Here is a 20,112-nt window from a genome sequence, read left to right on the forward strand (position 1 = left end):
TGTAGTAGGGAGTCAGTATAGTTATAGTTCTCCACAGAAATCTGAGCATTTGGTATTATGGTAGCTTAATGAGAGATAATCAGTGATGCTAGTGCCACTACTGAAGAACCAGAGTGGGAAAACTCTGGCCAAGTTGCATATAGTTAGTAAAAGAATAGATCTAGAATGAGAGACAAGAAATCTGGGTTTTAGTCTCAACTCCTGGACAAATGACTTAATATTTACTGGCCGTAATTGTCTGGAAACATATTTATGTCCTAGAAACAATGCTGTGGATCCCTTCCAGCCTTACATTTTTAGGACTCTATTAAAACTGACATCAACACACTAATGCAAGTATCTGGCAAGTAGCAGGCATATTTACTAAGCATCTCTAGGATGTAAGTGTAAATTATAGTGATATAGTTCATTGTCAACATAGGAAACTTAGAAGCTTAAGGTTGAAATCAAGTTAGATTGGAATTTAATGAAGGGTACTGATTGTGCTAATATATGTAATACAAAGTTGAAGGAATAATAAAGTTGAAGTAATGATCTGTAGTCATACCAACATTTTAACCCCTAGGTATCTTTCTTTACTGCCAAGCGTACTTTAGGAATATTTTTCTCTGATGTCCATTGGGACAGTGGTTGCAAATAAAATTTAATATTAGTTTGAACATTTATAAACAGAGAAAGTTTTAAGGGAAAGAGATCTTAACTACCCTATAAAACAATAATAAATGACTTTGGAATTGTCTGTCTAGAATGTCTTGGATTGTCAATTATTCTTAGTATTACTTTCTTTGCTTAGCACTGGCAACAGAAGTTGACTGATAAGCCAGAGGTCTTTTGTAATTAAAAGCCTTTTTTAATCCATAGGCTTTTTTAAAAAAAATTTTTTGTAGCCATATAGAACTGCCAAGATTAGTAAGGGTGCCATAGTCATTTAGTCATGGTTTCTTGACCTTGTCACTGTTAATATTTTGGGCTGATCATCTTTTGCTGTGGGCAGCTGTCCTGTGCATTGTGGGATGTTTAGCAGCCTGCTTGGCCTCTACCTACCAGATGCCAATAGCACTACCACACCTTCCCCCCTAGTTGTGCCAACAAAAATGTCTTCAGATGTTGCCAAACATTCTCTGGGGGACAAAATTGCCCCCAGTTGAGAACCATGGATCTCGTGCAGATTCCTACCTAGTGCTGGAACATATGTTAGAGTGTCACTACTGAACGTGTAGTCAGCATGCTCTTGAACATTTCTGGAGATAGAAAGCTCATTGTAAACTGAGAAAACCTGTTTCTTATCTCCAGAGAACTTTCTTACTGTCTAATTACCATCTTTGAAAAATGGAGGGGGGTTTCTCAGAGACAAATCCAGTTATAGACAGATAAACATTTATCTAACTGTCCCAACTACAAAACACCCAAGAATGCTAGACAAAATATAACATTTAATGCATGGCTGACCTTGTAAGAACTCAAAGGAAATCCCCAGAGTGAAAAAGAAGTCAAAAATGAAAATTTAAGTAGCAGTAAACAAATGAAGAGATTCTGCAGGGACCAAAGGCTCTGAGTTTGAATAGCCAGGAAGGGATAAAATATGAAACCTTGGCTTGGGTCTACATAAAGAAGGAAGTTATCAATTTGAAACTAGAATTTTCAGTGAAAGGTAGATTAGAAAATTTTCACCCTCTGACACAGAGGGAGACAAATGCAAAACTTACGTGTCTTGGCCTGGGCTCTAGTTGGGAGGTGGGGAAATGGTGATTATGGAATTGTCTTTTCTACTCTGATTCATGTTGGACATTTAATATATTATTATTATTATTATTTTAACATTTATTTATTTTTGAGACAGAGAGAGACAGAGCATAAACAGGGGAGGGGCAGAGAGAGAGGGAGACACAGAATCTGAAACAGGCTCCAGGCTCTGAGCTGTCAACACAGAGCCCAACGCGGGGCTCGAACTCACGGACCGTGAGATCATGACCTGAGCCAAAGTCAGCCGCTTAACCTACTGAGCCACCCAGGCACCCTGGACATTTAATATATTATTGAAATGACCCTGGAACAGTCAAGCTAAATTATTAAGTGGTTCTAGATTGGTAATAATTGTTGATGCTCTGGAGGGACACATTCTCAACCTGAGCCGTTGCAGACTTCTCATAGTTAAAGCCCTAGTATAAATGAGTTTATACTCCAGATTCATAAAATGTAGGACTAGACTCCCTCCCTCCAAAATTCTAGATAATTTATAATAGTAGAAGTATCAGGGTGTTTAAAATGATGAAAATCACAAGAGAACAAGACACCATTAAAACAGAATTTTGGAATGGCACCTGGGTGGCTAGTTGGTTAAGCATCCAACTTTGGCTCGGGTCATGATCTCCCCATTTGTGGGTTTGAGCCCCACATTGGGCTCTGTACTGATAGCTCAGAGCCTGGAGCCTGCTTCTGATTCTGTGTCTCCCTCTCCCTCTCTGCCTCTTCCACACTCCTACTCTCTGGCCCTCTCAAAAGTAAATAAACATTAAATAAAATTTGAGGTGTGCCTGGGTGGGTCAGTCGGTTAAGCATCCGACTTCAGCTCAGGTCATGATCTTGCGGTTTGTGCAAGATCACTCACTCTCTCTCTGTCTCTCTCAAAAGTAAAACATTAAAAAAATTTTTTTAATTAAAAAAAACCCAGAATTTTGGGGAAAAAACCCAGAACTTCTAGAAATTTAAAAATTATTGAAGTAAATAACTTGTTCAGCAAACTAGACACAGCTGAATTGGAAGATTAATATGAAGAAATTACCCAGAATGCAGCAAATTAAAAATAAAGAGATGGGAATATGAAAGAGGTCAAGAGACATGATGGATAAAATGAGATTTAACATATATCTGAAAAGGGTTCCAGAAGAAGAAAATAAAGAAATTGAAGATGACAACAGAGAGAATGGCTGAAATTTTTTCCAACATTGGTGAAAGATGTGAATCCTCAGAAATACTGAGCAATATAAACTAAAATAAATCCATGTTTGACACAAATTTGAAAAACTATAAAACAAAAAGAGAATGTTAAAAGCAACTCACAATAAAGGATCAATTATTTACAAAGAGAAAACTATCAGATCACAGCTGATTTCTCAGTAGCAACCCTGGAAGCCAGGAAACATTGAAATAATATTTTCAAAGTGATGAGAAAATAATTGACAGCCTAGAATTTTAAACCTATCTGTACTGTCAAGAGTAGTATAAAATACATTTTGGGGGCGCCTGGGTGGCTCAGTCGGTTAAGCGTCCGACTTTGGCTCAGGTCATGATCTCATGGTTGTGAGTTCGAGCCCCACATCTGGCTCTGTGCTGACAGCTCAGAGCCTGGAGCCTGCTTCAGATTCTGTGTCTCTCCATCTCTTGGCCCTTCACCTGCTCATGCTCTGTGTCTCTCTGTCTCTCAATAATAAATAAACATTAAAAAAAATTTTTTTTAAATACATTTTCAAAGACACTAAGAGAAGTTACCATTGCCAGACTCTTGCTAATTGCAGTGCTCAAGAATCTACTTCAGGAAGAAGAAAATTGACCCTAAGATGGAAGAAATAAGATCCAAGAAGGAATGGTGAGCTAAATAATTGGTAAACATGGGGCAAATCTACATAAGTATTGGCTTATTTAGCAATACTTGAAATAAATACTTTAAATAAAGCATACTCTTTAAATTATGTCTGTTGACATTTTAAAGATATCATTAAAATAATAGAAATAAAATGTATAACTTTTTTTTTTAATCTTTTAATGTTTATTTTTGAGAGAGAGAGAGAGAGACAGAGTGCAAGTGGGCAAGGGGCAGAGAGAGATGGAGACACAGAATCTGAAGCAGGCTTCATGCTCTTAGCTGTCAGCACAGAGCCCGATGTGGGGCTCAAACCCATGAACCGTGAGATCATGACCTAAGCTGAAGTTGACCAAGGCACTCCTAAAATGTATAACTCCTAAACTAGTAGTGGAGGGGTAGAAAGGAAGGGCATGTTAGAAAAAATCCAGTAAAATCCAAGAAAATTAGGAAAACAGCATAGAAAAAAAAGGAAATCACCATAGAAAGAAGGAGTAAAGAGCAGTGGTATCCTAAGATGATAAAATGAATCAAAATATATAGTAACAGTACAGGTAAACGTATTATGAACACTGATAAAAAGATGGTGATTAATCAGATTGAATAATAATCTCAGGCTTACTAATGTGCTTTTACAGGAAGCACATAAAACATAAGAACACAGTTCATAGTTAAAAGGATGGAAAAAAAAGATAATACATGTGAATATTAACCAAGAAAAAGGGTATATCAACAGACTTTAAGATAAAAAGCATTAGGGTAAATAGGGTCTCTGTATGATATAAGAGGAAATATTCATCAGGAAGACAGCTAAACTTTTATGTACTTACTAACCTAGCCTTAAAATATGTGAGGCAAAAGCGGACAGGATTCATGGAGATATCACATCTTCAGAGACCTGTTAACACACCTGTGTTAGTAATTGATGTATTAAGCTTATTTTGAAAATTAGTAAGGATAAAACTTGAATAACATAAGAAAAAAGTTTGACATAATGGAGGTATATAGAAAACATGCGCTACTAATTCGGGAATTTTAATTTTTTCAAGTACAAATGGAACATTTATACAAATTGACTATGTGTGTTTCTAAAACCAAGTTTCATTAAATACCAAATATTGGTATCACACAGATCATGTTCTATGACCACAGTACAATTAAGTCAGTGGCAAACAAAACATAGCTAACCAAAATATGCTGTATTTTTAGAAAATGTAAAATATATTCTGAATATCCATGATTTAAAAGCAATCATGGTGGACAGCAAAAATACATACCAAATTTGTGAGATGTAACCAATACAGGGCTTGGAAGAAAATTTAAGCCCTAAGATAACTATATTAGAGCAGAACATGAGCTGAAAATTAAGAATCTAAGTTTCTGACCTAAGATTGAGAAAAAGAACAGAGTAATAATAACTTAGGAGGAAGGAAATAATAAAGATAAGAGCAGAGATAAAGTATAAATTAAAAATAGAACAAAGCAGCAAAACCAAAGATGTTTGTTTGAAAAAAACAACTAAAACTGATGAACCTGGTAAAACAAAAAGAAGTCATAAGCAATGTTAAGAAAGAAAAAAGTGTACACTTCAAAAGGGTGAATTTTGGGGCACCTGGGTGGCTCAGTAGGTTAAGTGGGTTAAGCCTCTGACTCTTGATTTCAGCTCAGGTCATGATCTCATACTCCGTGAGATTGAGCCCCATATTGGGCTGTGTAGTCAGCACAGATTCTCTTCTTCCTCCCCCTCTGCCCCTGCCCAGCTTGTGCTTGCTCGCTCTCAAAAAATAAAAAAAATTTTTTTAAGGGTGAATTTTATGGTATGTCCGGGAAATACAAATCAAAACCACATTGAGATACCTCCTCATACCAGTCAGAGTGGCTAAAATTAACAACTCAGGAAACAACAGATGTTGACCAGGATGGGGAGAAATGGGAACCCTCTTGCTCTGTTGGTAGGGATGCAAACTGGTGCAGCCACTCTGGAAAACAGTATGGAGCTTCCTCAAAAAAAAATTAAAAATAGAATTACCCTATGACCCAGCAATAGCACCACTAGGCATTTATCCACGGGATACAGGAGTGCTGATTCATAGGGGTACATGTACACCAATGTTTGGAGCAGTGCTATCAACAATAACCAAATTATGGAAAGAGCCCAGATGTCCATCAATTGATGAATGGGTAAAGAAGATGTGTCTTATATATACAATGGAATACTACTTGGCAATGAGAAAGAATGAAATCATGCCATTTGCAGCAACATGGATGGGACTGAAGGGTATTGTGCTAAGTGAAATAAGTCAGAGACAGGTACCATAGGTTTTCACTCATATGTGGAATTTGAGAAACTTAACAGAAGACCATGGGGGAAGGGAAGGGGAAAAAATAGTCTCAAACAAAGAGGGAGGCAAACTATAAGAGACTCTTAAATACGGAGAACAAGCTGTGTTGATTGCGGGGGAGGGGTGGCGAGGAGGAAGGGAAAATAGGTGATGGGCATTGAGGAAGGCACTTGTTGGGATGAGCACTGGGTGTTGTATGTAAGCTCTGGGATCATGGGAATCTACTCCCAAAGCCAAGAGCACACTGTATATACTGTATATTAGCTCACTTGACAATAAACTATATTTTTTAAAAAACTTAAAAAAGTAAAGTTTAGAAGTAGAATCATAAAATAAAAATTAAAAGGGTGAATTTTATACTATGTGAATTATATCTCAATGAATGGAAAAAAGTTGTGAATAACTTTAGCCTAATAAATTTTGAAGCAGCAGCAAATTAACAGTTTTCTTGAAAATATAATTTAACCAAAACTGACTTAAGAAAACTTGAAAAATCTGTATTTAAGAAATTGTGAAATAATTAAAAATCTGTGTCCTTATGAATTAATTAGCATAACCCACAGACCCAGATAGTTTCCAGGTAAGTTTACTAAGCATTTAAAGAACAGATACACATGTTCTTCCAGAGCATAGAAAAAGAGGAAAGATGCTTTTCTGCTCTATTTTGAAGTTACTTTTTAATCTTGATGCCAGAAAGCAAAGACATGAAGAGAGGATAATATATTTTCACTTATTAATATAGATGGTAAATCCTATAAAGCCTTAGCAGTATCAGAAATTGGAAAGACACGGAACAAGAGGAGTTCTCAAATTGCTAGTTGGAATATAAATTGGAATAGCCACTTTTTTTTTTAAGTTTATTTATTTACCTAAGTAATCTCTTACCCAACATGAGGCTTGAACTCACGATCCCAAGATCAGGAGTCATATGCTCCTTTGACTGAGCCAGCCAGGCACCCCTGGCATAACCACTTATGAGAGCAGTTTGGCAATATCTAGTAAGATGGAAGATGCTTATAATTTAAAACCTAGGAATTCTGGGTATATAGTCTAAAGACACATGTCCACAAGAATACATGACATTGCAGAATTATAAGATTGAAAATTCAGGGCAGTGGGAGGGAGAATCTTACTATTCATCAGCAGGAGAATAAATGTGTGGGTTCCATAAAATGGCAGTCAGGATGGATGGATCTCAAAAAATAATATTAAGAGAAAAAGGAAACTGAAGAAGACAGACTTTGCCAGTTATACAAAGATTAAAAGCATACAGAAAAGCATACATACGTTCCACATATGTAGAAAAGATAAACATGCATGTAACTATTAATCCCAATTATAAGAGAGTGGGAGTGGAAAGAGATTGGGAAGGAGTGGGGACTTCTGCTGTATCTACATATGTATCTGAAGGAAATGGGGCAAAATGTTAATTAACAAGGTAGATGATGGGTACATAAATTTTCCATACCTTTTTATCTTCTTGAAATATTTTACTTAAAAACAAATGTTGTGCCAATTCCAGTACTCTATTCTACAGATTTTCTTTTTCCTTTAGGACTAATAAGGATGACCAGCCCTGCCACTGTTATGATACCCCAGAGTGGAAATGTGTCATCTTCCATGATGGCACCAGGCCCCAATTCAGAGCTGCAGCCCAGGACTCCTCGCCCTGCTTCTCAGTCAGGTAATGACCTCCAATCTTTGTGGCTTAAAGAGGCTGGAACTCTCTGCAGAGATCATTACAAAATTCAGCTATTTCTGATTCCACGTTCCTAACTGCCCAACTTAAATGCCACCTTCTTCACAAAATCTGCCCTATTTCTTCAAGTTGAAAGTCCATTTCCTTCTCAGAATTTCTCTTTCTCTTATCAGTTACCCAACATTCCTAACAATGCATTCCTTGGGCTACTTAGTCCTGCAAGATACTTCTTGGCAGAGAATTCCATAATAAATTTGGTAAGTGCATCATATGTTACCTCCTTCCTAGAGATTCAGAATTAATGTATTGGAGGCACTGGAAGTCCTGCCATGAAGAAACCTGTCTAAGGTGGTTAGGTTCAGTTGTTTCCCAAACCAAATTGACTGTATTTTGTTTTATTTTCTTATAACACTAATGAACATAGTTCCCAAGAATATGCTTTGGAAAATACTGCTCTCCACATTTTATGTTTGGCTCTTATATCCACTTTTGAACCATAAGCTCTTTCTAGACAATATTCATCTTTCTGTCATCTTGGTGTGTTGCTTTGCATATAGAAGGTGTTCGCAAACATTTCATTGAAGGTACCAGGGGATTTTACTCTATATTTTTCACGATTGCCAGGACTACTGTAGGATCTAGGGTTGCAGTAGTTTAATTATTGCTTTGTTGACTGTCTTTAAACAGATGCAATGGATCCACTCCTCTCTGGGCTCCATATACAGCAGCAAAATCATCCCTCAGGATCTTTAGCTCCCCCGCACCACCCAATGCAGCCTGTCCCTGTGAACAGACAAATGAACCCAGCTAATTTTCCCCAGCTGCAGCAACAGCAGCAGCAGCAGCAGCAGCAGCAGCAACAACAACAACAGCAACAGCAGCAGCAGCAGCAGCAGCAGCAGCAGCAGCAGCAGCAGCAGTTGCAGGCAAGACCCCCACAGCAGCATCAGCAGCAACAGCCACAGGGAATGAGACCCCAGTTTACTGCCCCAACTCAGGTGCCTGTTCCTCCAGGCTGGAACCAGCTGCCTTCTGGAGCCCTTCAGCCTCCTCCAGCCCAGGGTTCTCTGGGCACAATGACTGCAAGCCAAGGGTGGAAGAAGGCTCCGTTGCCTGGCCCAATGCAACAGCAGCTCCAGGCAAGACCATCCTTAGCCACGGTACAGACACCTTCCCACCCGCCCCCTCCATATCCCTTTGGCAGCCAGCAAGCCTCACAAGCCCATACAAACTTTCCTCAGATGAGCAACCCAGGCCAGTTCACAGCTCCTCAGATGAAGAGCTTGCAGGGAGGGCCCTCCAGGGTCCCGACCCCCCTGCAGCAGCCCCACCTCACCAACAAGTCTCCTGCCTCCTCACCCTCCTCCTTCCAGCAGGGATCCCCTGCATCCTCCCCAACGGTTAACCAAACTCAGCAGCAGATGGGACCAAGGCCACCTCAAAATAACCCACTTCCCCAGGGATTTCAGCAGCCCGTCAGCTCTCCCGGTCGGAATCCTATGGTTCAACAGGGAAATGTGCCACCTAACTTCATGGTGATGCAGCAGCAGCCACCAAACCAGGGGCCACAGAGTTTACATCCAGGCCTAGGAGGTGAGGAGCACTGAAGCTATTTGTGTTGATAAATTTACTGGAGATAGATCTTAGTAGAACTTCAATTTTTAGAGTTAATGGAGGGAGGATGTAATTATTTGGCTTTGTGGATGTAGTGGTGACACTTGATGTAACTTAGTTAACTTGATACATTATTGACTTGATACATTATGCAGCATCTTACTGGTTACATTTAAGCTAGCCCTCTGGATGAAAATGCAGGTAAAACTCAATATAGAGATTTTCATTTTGTTTTTTAAATTACTTTTGCTTGATCTTGGACTGATAAGATGTCCAGAAGAAACATGCATTTTATTAATTTAAATTGCTCAGCTGTTGAAAAAAAATTAAGATTATGCAATAGAGCAAAAGTGAAAAAAATAAATACAGGGTCTTTTGGGGAAAAGGCCCTTCGAGTTTTCAAGTTTGATAATCTTCATAAAGTAGTAAGCATGGTATTTGTTAAGTTTGATTAAAGTGTTAAAGGGGAATAATTTCAGAGATCATTGACTTTTATAGTTTATAATGCCAATGCCTGCTCCTTAGAGAGGGAATTCCACCAGTTATACCTAAAGGAGATTTATTTATTTATTTTGTAAGGTGCCTCTTGTATGAAGAAAAAGCAATGGAGCTTAATGTGTGAGAGGTAAAACGATTACAGTAAAACTTATCCATCTCCATGTTTATTATTTATCTTATTAATCATTGATCTAGTGCACATGAATGTGCTTGGAGCTTTTCAGTAAGGTATAGAGAGTGCCAGTAATACTGTCATCTGATGAACATATCCCCACCAAAAGACACCCATTGCCTACCCAGAAAAAAACCCTTGCATCTTTAGTGCAACATAGCAAAGGCATGTTCTCATGGTTTCTGGTGAAATTAAGTTGCTCATCAGTCTCTTCACTCTCTTGTAATTAATTTTACTGACGTGCAGGCTCTGATATTTAAATCCTAAGAAGTTTTTAGAAAATGCAAGAATGTTTCAGTTCCAAACTTCACTGTTCTGGGCATCTAGTCCTGGATCAGTGGAAGCTGGGTAGTCCCTCCTGCAAATGTGATTCCTGATTTAATTATAGTGGAAGCATGCAAATGGGGACTTGTCACTGCTAAAGAAAGGACAAATGCATATTTGTCTACAGAGCGTTTTTCAGGACATTGAAAAATTGGTCCTTAAAAATAAATGGACTAAAACAAAAATTTTTAAGTGAGCTTTAGGTCTTGATGCTTTCATAGAGCAGATTATGTGCTCACGTAGGTGATCTGGCCACATCAAGGCCTATGTTATAAACAATGAGTGGGTTCTGAGATCCTCCTTCTTACAGATCTGTTTTCTGAAATTAAACCTTCCTAGAAAAGGAAGTAATACTTTAGTAAGATTCCATTAAAGCATGGCTTTTGGTACCATAGCTGTCGGAATTGCAGCAAACCTTATAAGGGGAAGAAGGCATGATGATAATTTAATATAGCCTCACTTTGAAGCTCCTATGGATTGTTGCTAATCTCCTGTCTCTTCCCAAGAGACGAGCACAATATTGGGGGAAGTTTTCCACAAAGGAGATTGTCATCCATTTCCCTCAATGGAAAAAAAATCACCTATCGTTAATATCAGGACCCAGCTCTTTGTTTTATAGTATTTCATATCAATTTGTTTGAATATGAGAGAATTTAGCATATTACTTTGGTACCTATGTTAAAGTATGTAAAGTTTTGGGGTCTGTTGTATTACAGAGAAAAGTGAGCCCTAAACCTTGCTGTGACATGGCCTCAGATCACATTTAGGGAGCAGATTGCCATCTCTTCCTTGGCATGTTCTAAGTGTAAATTTTTTAGTATTTCTTTTTCATTTTGACAATGCTCATGTAAGAGATTGTGTTGATTTTTTTAACCATCTTTCCCAACCTTATTATTAAAGATCTTACCAGTGTGACAGAGAGAGCTAAGCCAGTGGAGACTTCATGCAGCTCATCCTTCCTTATTCATTCCACATCTAAGCAAGAGTATAAATTTGCTAGGTAACTGCCTTACTCATTGTTTTCTATTAAGGAATGCCTAAACGCCTCCCACCTGGCTTCTCAGCAGGACAGGCCAATCCGAACTTTATACAAGGTCAGGTGCCTTCGACCACAGCAACCACCCCTGGGAATTCAGGAGCCCCTCAGCTGCAAGCAAATCAAACTGTCCAGCATGCAGGTTTGTTTTCTGTGATTTATTCAGCCAACATTTATTGAACATTGTGTGCTAGATACCATGATAGATAATAAGAATATACAGATAAATATAAATCCTGGTCCTTCTCTTAATCTCAAACCCAAATTATTCTTTCAGGGCAATAACTAATATATCAAAAGTAGGTACAGTGTCTTGGGAACCGAAGGAAAGGGAATTAAACTTGAGTTTGAGCAGGTTTCAGCAATTTTTTTTTCTTATAAAGGACTCCAGATAGTAAATATTTCAGACTTTGCAGATTATATGGTCTCTGTTGCAACTACTTAACTCTGCTATCACAGCACAAAAGTAGCCATAAACAATATGACAAATGAGCATGGCAGTGTTCCACACACTGTTTATTTAGAAGCTGGCAGTGGGCTTGATTTGGCTCATGGGCCATAGTTTGCCAACCCCCAAGTTAGTAAAAGGGCAAAAGGCATTTCTGGCAAAGGAAACTATAGGTACAGAGACACAGGCATTTTGGGCAACTGCACCTTTCAAAATCTCTCTATAGTACATGTTAGCTTTGTTTATGCAGAATGTCTAAATTCTGGTTTATAATGTGGTGTTTGAAGAACAGACTTTAATCAGTATAGATTTAATGCCGACAGTGTATTTGTGGAGAAATAGGATAGAGCAGAATGACTAAAAAAATTTGTAAAACAGTGTTGTAATATGCCCAGACTTCATGTTTCTGGTTGCTTAGGCACCACATGGACTAATCTTCTTATCCTTTCTCATTGAGCCAGTTCGGAATGAAGTAAGTGCAAACATTTTCTGTGGAGAACTCCCCATCCCCACTTAGAGTTAATTTAGTTGTGTGGTTCCAACTTTTAATGGTAAATCACTAAGGAACAAGAAAAGTTCTAACTTTGTTTTTTTGTTTTTTTAAAGTTCAAACTACCTCTTGAAGCGTGAGAGAAGGGCAGATTAAACTGTTTTACTTTACCCATCTGCCAATGCAAAACTGCATTCCTGGTTATGTGAATTTATGGTTTCTGTAGGAAGTTATGAATAGTGATAAAATCATTCATCATTCTTCCACCCAAGCACATCTATTTTGTATTTCTATCTGGTGCCTTCCACAGGCACATACTGTTTAGACTTCCACACTTCTCCTAAGATCGTTCTACTCCTGTCTCTCATTTTCTGTTCTCTTAACCCTACTTTATTTCTCTTGTTAGCTTTTAGTTCTCCTGAAAAAATATTTGTCTGTTACAGTCTCTTGCCAACTCCATAGAGTCAGGGGTTTGGTGTGTCTTGTTAATTGATACTACCTTAGCACCAAAAGTGTCTTGTGCATATTAGTTACTCAAGAAGTAATTAATGATTGAATGAGTATACACTGTATATTCAGTGTGTACAGAATATTCAGTTTATACAGTATATACAGTGATCATGGAGTTTAAGTTAAGAGTTTATAAGGCTAATGATCCCAAAATCTTTTTTGGGATTCAGAAAAACTGAATAATGTAAACAAGGGACAGTTTGTCCCCTGCCTCCCTGGCTGGAGTGTGGATTGGCCTCATAACTTCATTATGGCTGCCACTTTCTAGTCCTTACTTAAAAGTGACAAAGAGCTATAAAATAATCTAAAAGAGTATTCAGTAAAAAGGGGGAGATAATGCTAGTAACTATAGGAAAATCCTAAAGACCCAACAATAAGTAAACACTGCAGCAAGCCAGGCAATGTCTTTGTCTAAATTAGAAATAACTGAGAATAGGACATGTGCTGTATGATCCACCAGGGACTGCTACAGGGAAGGGTCAGTGAAGTTTTGTTTTTTGTTTGTTTGTTTGTTTGTTTGTTTTGGTGGATCGGAGATTTATTTAACACCAGCGGGCTCAGAGGAGACCATTTCTCCAAAGCTCTGAGCCTAGGGGTCAGTGAAGTTTTAACATCCCTTGGTAACTGTTCCTTTGTCTGCAGTTTCTGGGTTATCTGTCAGTTGACTTACACCAGAGGCTCAGCTTCAGATAAGGAATAAGGAATTTTTACCACACTGGGGCAGAGGAGACCTGTCCTTAGGAAGTATCAGGTGTTCTTTCCTTTCACGTGTAGCATCCAGTATGTAAACTTTGAGAGTCATTAGTTTTCCAGGAAGCATGTTTAGCATTGCCAAGGTTTTCCTAAGACAATGCATCACATTTGTTGTTTTCCTGACTCATCTAAAGCAGAGCTTATTTCACCAGCCTACAGTGCTTTTCATTAATTTTCTTCACCTTAAAATAGCTACATGTCATTTTTGAACAATGAGATGCTGCCTTTCTCTTTATTTCATCTGAAAGAAACTAAACTGTTGATCTTTAAAGTGTTATCTTTAAGTTACCAAATAGGAGTAAAGAATCCATTTCCCCTTCTCTGTTGTGTGGTCATTGGGAATGTAACCAATCATTCCACAGTCATGTCTCCATACTTCAAAAAAGCCACAGAAAATATGTCAAACATAGCATATTTATTTATGTTGGTCAGTGGATATATGGGTTATTGGTATTTCTCCAATTAGAGTATCTTAATACCAATATAAGAGTATTTCTATCTGAAACTGTCCTTTTTTTGTTTGTTTGTTTAAGGTGGTCAAGGAGCTGGTCCTCCTCAAAACCAGATGCAGGTGTCCCACGGGCCACCAAATATGATGCAGCCCGGCCTCATGGGAATTCATGGCAACATGAACAGCCAGCAGGCTGGTAGTTCTGGGGTTCCTCAGGTGAACCTGGGCAACATGCAAGGCCAGCCCCAGCAGGGCCCACCATCTCAGCTGATGAGCATGCACCAGCAGATTGTGCCCTCCCAGGGCCAGATGGTCCAGCAGCAAGGAACCTTGAACCCTCAGAATCCTATGATCCTTTCAAGGGCCCAGCTTATGCCTCAGGGCCAGATGATGGTGAACCCTCAAAGCCAAAATCTTGGGCCCTCGCCTCAAAGGATGACCCCACCCAAGCAGATTCTTCCCCAACAGGGCCCACAAATGATGGCGCCACATAACCAGATGATGGGGCCTCAGGGGCAAGTTTTACTCCAACAGAACCCAATGATAGAGCAAATCATGACCAATCAGATGCAGGGGAATAAGCAACAGTTTAACACTCAGAACCAATCCAATGTCATGCCGGGACCAGCACAGATAATGAGGGGACCAACTCCAAACATGCAAGGAAACATGGTGCAGTTTACGGGACAGATATCAGGACAGATGCTGCCACAGCAAGGGCCCGTGAGCAACAGTCCATCTCAGGTTATGGGGATTCAGGGGCAGGTCTTGCGACCGCCAGGGCCCAGCCCACACATGGCCCAGCAGCATGGTGATCCTGCTACTACAGCAAACAATGATGTCAGTTTGTCTCAGATGATGCCTGATGTTAACATGCAACAAACCAACATGGTTCCCCCCCACGTGCAGGCCATGCAGGGAAACAGTGCCTCGGGAAACCACTTCTCAGGCCATGGGATGCCTTTCAATGCACCTTTCAGTGGAGCACCCAATGGAAATCAGATGTCCTGTGGTCAGAATCCTGGCTTCCCAGTCAATAAGGATGTCACACTAACAAGCCCATTGTTGGTCAACTTATTGCAGAGTGACATCTCTGCAGGCCATTTTGGGGTAAACAATAAGCAAAATAATACCAACGCAAATAAACCGAAGAAGAAGAAACCCCCTCGGAAGAAGAAAAATAGTCAGCAAGATCTAAAGTAGGTTGTGATAGTTTTGCCTCAAATTGTATTTATTTCTGTGTGAACTTTTTTTGATGGAAAATTTTAACCGTGTATAAAATCAGAACAGTATGAAATCCCTCTGCTTCAACAATTACCAAGTCATAGTCTGTCTTGCCTTCATCTCCCATTACCTTTCTGATTATTTTAAAGCAAAATGACTGTGAATATTTTCAGTACTATGAACCTCTGAAAGATAAGGACAGGTTGGGTTTTTTTATTTTAATGAACACATAATACCATTAACATGTAGGAAAACGAACACTTTCTCCATAGTCTCACACACTCAGACAGTGTTCAAAGTTTTCTAATTATCTTAAATTAATTCTTTTTTTTATCGTTTGTTCAAATAAGGAGCCAAACAAGGTTCATACATTGCAACTGACTGATCTACGTCTCTTAAATCTATAGTCTCAGGGATTGTGGCACATAGAAACTGAAAAGTAGCCAGTGCTACCACATTACACTCCACAAAGCACTTCAGGGTTATAACAGCTACTAGGGAGCCAGAAAGGCCAAATGTGTTTTGGAAATGAAAACAGTTTATCAAAACTCCCCACTCTCTCAAATGGAAATAGTTTTTTGGGGACACCTGTCTGTCTCAGTCTGTAGAGCATGCAACTCTTGATCTCAGGGTTGGGAGTTCAAGCCCCACGTTGGATATAGAGATTACTTAAAGAAATAAAAATAAAATCTTTTTACAAAAAGAAATAATTTTTTGTACAGATGCCTTTCCTTCAAAGGCTCTCTATTTTGTGAAAAAATAAGTAAGTAAAGGCTCTCCATCTCCATCATCCCTAGAAGCTTAAAGCCTCATTCTAACATGGTTGGACCTTTTAAATCAATTACCCCTTAAGTAAAGGTTCTCTAGGTGAGTTCTTTTGCAAGATCATAGCAGGAAGGACGATTAATTTATATGTCATGTCTTGAAGCTAAGTGTTAATCATGTTTTTTTGACTTTGATAAAATGTTTCCAGAGGGCATATTGATTAAACTGGATTTTCTGCCTTTAATCGTAAAATTGGAAGAGACATTTGTTAATAGGGAATAGTGACTAATGAATGTAAAATGGGTTCATTGAAACAAATTGCTAGAACTATAGGAGAGTTTTAGTTAAACAACCATAAATGTTCAAAATAAAACCCAACTGTCTCTGAGCCTTCCCACGATATTTCTTTGATTATACCATACTCACTTGCTGCTTCTTCAGTATTATAAATTAAAAGTCTGTGACTGTATATTAACAAACTATTTTCCTAAATTCAGACTTAATAAGACCTTTAGTTATCTAATTTTTCCAGTAGCTCTAAGTTAAATTCTTTACTGCTTTCAACCTACTGTCCTGGGAGGGTATTTATTTCTCCCAGTAGTCTAAAATTGTAAGGCTATTCAGTTGCCATTAGTATGCATTCTTGCTGTCTTCACCAGCTCTGAGGAAGATCGCTTACTTGTTGGGGCTAGAAATTGTGGAAAGGACCTTATATAGGCATCAGGGTTCCTACAAAAGGGAGAGAGTAGGTATAATAGGAAGAGCACTTGCTCCTAACTCTACCACTAGCTCACTGTAGAGCCTTGGACCTGTTTCTTACACCTCTCTGGGCCTTTGTTTTCTCATCCATAACATGAAGTGACTGGACCAGATATCTTGAGATTTTTTAGCAGTGCAGTTCCATGAAAGTAAAGAGACCTATATAGAATCCTTATAATTTGAAGTGAGAGAGAAGTCATAGAAGGAACAAATTGCTATAGGCATCTGGATGTGCTAAAGACCTGCTTCAAGCTCTAAATTTCCATGTGCTAGGACTTTTTAAAATGGATTTAAGGTAAGGCTTAGAAACCACACAGAATACAATGAGATCAAATACTGTCTAAAACTGGGTGACCAATATCAGGGCAAAGGGAAACTAAAGATAGGGAAGAAAGATACAGCCAGGAATAAGATTGCAAACCAAATGGATGTGAGTACATTGGTTCTTTGGGAATGTGGATGTTAGTAGATAACATTTTTTTTCATTTCTTTTTCCCCACTAAAAATTCTAAGCTACAACCAGGTAAAAACGAAAGCATCCCAAAACCAGTGGGGATGTCTGCAAATACTCATTCTGTAGCAGAAATAATTAGCTTTGTTCTAGTATTCTCCATTTTTCTTTATTCCCTGGATACCATTTTCATCAGCCAACCTACAACTTCTTGCAAGGTGTTATGAATTGTGAGAGCTGCCGCTATAATATCCACAAAAAATAAACAATCTGGACTCCATGGTTGAAATTGATAACTATACCAAAGATAGTGTGGTTTCACAAGAATAATACTTTATAATGTTGATAGTCCAAACTATGATCAGGTCTTAAAACATTTAAGCGATGGATGATTACTTGAAAATCATTATGTCAGAAATTTGTAGAAAGCACTTTGAGTAAATAGCCATACTATTATTAGATTAAGTAGATTTTATTGTTTAATGAAATTGCTGGATTATTTTTATGCCAAACAGTGAATATTTTATCGGACTAGAGATATGGAAGTTACGATAAAGATGATAATGCAAACAGATTTTATGTCTTCAGAAATAGGGGAGAAGTTAAGCTACTTTCATGTATAAGCAAAGCAACTTACTCCCAAATGTATAATTTATTTTTTAGTACCCCAGATAATCGCCCAGCTGGGCTGGAGGACACGGATCAGCAGCCATTGCCTGGAGAACAAGGAATTAACTTGGACAACTCAGGCCCTAAACTGCCAGAATTTTCAAACCGACCACCAGGTGATAAAATGTTAGCTAAAGATTGTGTACTTTTCATCATTTATACAGCAGTACAAGGCTTCTCTTCAAGGAAACATTGGTATTTTATTTTGTCTCCTAACTAGGCTTCTTTAGCAATTAAATGTGTCTAATATTTGGAAACTTTGCCTTGAAAGTAAGTAAAAATTTCAAATATGACTTCTGAAGGCATATGTATATGTAGTGTATACAGTTGACCCTTCAACAACATGGGTTTGAACTGCATTATCTACTTATATGCAAATTTTTTCAGTAAATACAGTAGTATAAATGTGCTCTCTTATGATTCTTAATAGCGTTTTCTTTTCTCTAGCTTACTTTACTGTAAGAATACAGTATATAATACATATAACCCAGAATGTGTGTTAATCAACTGTTTATGTTATGTAAGGCTTCCAGTCCACAGGTAGGTTATTAGTACTTAAGTTTTGGAGGAGTCAGAAGTCATACATGGATTCTCAACTGCACAGGGGGTCGGTACTCCTAACTCCCACATTGTTCAAGGGTCAACTGTGTATAGATACTGCTCAGATTAGCCTTCTTGATATTAAGTCCTCATAAAATCAGACTGAAATGTCAAGTGCTTCTTTATTCTTGTCAGTATCAAGATTCTAGTTGGCATCCAAATGGAGTAAGATTAAATGGAAAGATGTTTTCACTCGAATCCTGCTTGCCTGCCTTTCCTGCAGCCTTTCCTATTGGGTTTTCTCGAAACAATGAATAGGGTTTACAATAAAATTTTTTTTTTTAATTTTTTTTTCAACGTTTATTTATTTTTTTGGGGACAGAGAGAGACAGAGCATGAACGGGGGAGGGGCAGAGAGAGAGGGAGACACAGAATCGGAAACAGGCTCCAGGCTCTGAGCCATCAGCCCAGAGCCTGACGCGGGGCTCGAACTCACGGACCGCGAGATCGTGACCTGGCTGAAGTCGGATGCTCAACCGACTGCGCCACCCAGGCGCCCCTACAATAAAAATTTTTTAATAGAGTTTTTATTATGAATCTTTAAACATAAAAACTATATAAGAGTAATAAAAGAGACGCTCATGTACCTACCACCCAGCTGAATAATAAATAAGATCACTATTGGTGAAGCCCCCTGTGTTGTACCCCTTTTTGGCTATAAAATAATATTATCCTCTAAATGTTGAAAAGAAAAAAACTTTCTAAAATTCATTTATTCCACCCTAGGTGTTATAGAAGAACTAAGGCCAGCTGCCACAATATCTCTATATTTGTTACTCTTGGCCTGAGCAGTGATTTGTAACCTTATTCCCCTGTGACCCAGTCGAAGACACCCAAGCCTGTCATACTTAGGTCACTCTTCCCTGTGTGTACAAAGGATTATGTTTTGTTTCTTCCTCACTAGTTATTCCTCCTTTTTGACGTGTGAGAGTGATGTTATTTTGGGTATATACCGTAATCCACCCTTAATTTATGTATTTTAAAAGTGAACAAAAAAAAAAAAAAAGTAAATACACCATGATGTCAATACTACATGCTATTTATTACAAATTGTTTGGGAACACCACAATTCCAGTCAGTGAATTGCAGCAATTGAGGCAGGGAGGTCACCAGTCTTGGCAGGTATATCTAGATGACATTATGAATAGGAAGATACCTTCTTCCCTCAAACACATGTGAATCCCTATATGAATCCCAGAGGTCCTTGCACACATCATTGCTTCCTTTCTAGAGTTTAAAAAGTAGGAACCTACAGGATGAATTTGGCCTATCATGTGTTTGAACTATCATGCAGTGTCTTAAACCAGATAAAAACCGGAATTTAGATGCCTTTAGATAGAACATTCATTCTGCAGTTTGGCTCTGTCCACAGGACTACTACTGTCTTATACCAGACCACTTCTGTTCTTCACTACTGGCCTGGTGCCTAAAGGCATATGAGTTGCAACCCTTGATTAATAAATATGGGTTTGGGTTATGTTATAGACACTATGTGTGTTTTGGCTTTCGTTCTCTACCATTATGTGACGGCAACCCTAATCTGTCTTCTTAACGTTAGTGCCCTTTGGACTGCTGCCTCCAGCTTCTGGAACCTTTATAGCAGCCATGCCCTCAGCTGTAACTTTTGAAAAGTTGCTGTATTATCTGCTCTGCTGTCTTTGGTATTTATTGTGCTACCTGGTGGGCTGATTTAAAGATAAAAGACATTTGTGACATAGCCCAACAAC

At 38.5% G+C, this 20,112-nt stretch overlaps 1 protein-coding gene across 8 annotated transcripts in view; it reads left to right on the forward strand.

Annotated features, from left to right (window-relative positions):
- Positions 1-20,112, forward strand: part of NCOA6 (nuclear receptor coactivator 6) — a 107,020-nt gene that overhangs the window by 64,814 nt on the left and 22,094 nt on the right. For 5 of the 8 annotated variants that reach the window (XM_027069918.2, XM_053200042.1, XM_027069911.2 and 2 more), the window contains 5 exons: positions 7,478-7,606; positions 8,309-9,214; positions 11,261-11,407; positions 14,000-15,116; positions 17,780-17,901. In XM_027069918.2, coding sequence (XP_026925719.2) covers positions 7,478-7,606; positions 8,309-9,214; positions 11,261-11,407; positions 14,000-15,116; positions 17,780-17,901 — 2,421 coding nt within the window. The remainder of the gene's footprint in view (positions 1-7,477; positions 7,607-8,308; positions 9,215-11,260; positions 11,408-13,999; positions 15,117-17,779; positions 17,902-20,112) is intronic. The other 3 variants (XM_053200045.1, XM_027069914.2, XM_053200044.1) reach the window with 3 other exon arrangements.

The sequence above is a fragment of the Acinonyx jubatus genome, chromosome A3 (genome assembly GCF_027475565.1).
Source record: "Acinonyx jubatus isolate Ajub_Pintada_27869175 chromosome A3, VMU_Ajub_asm_v1.0, whole genome shotgun sequence".
Classification (NCBI taxonomy): Eukaryota; Metazoa; Chordata; class Mammalia; order Carnivora; family Felidae; genus Acinonyx; species Acinonyx jubatus.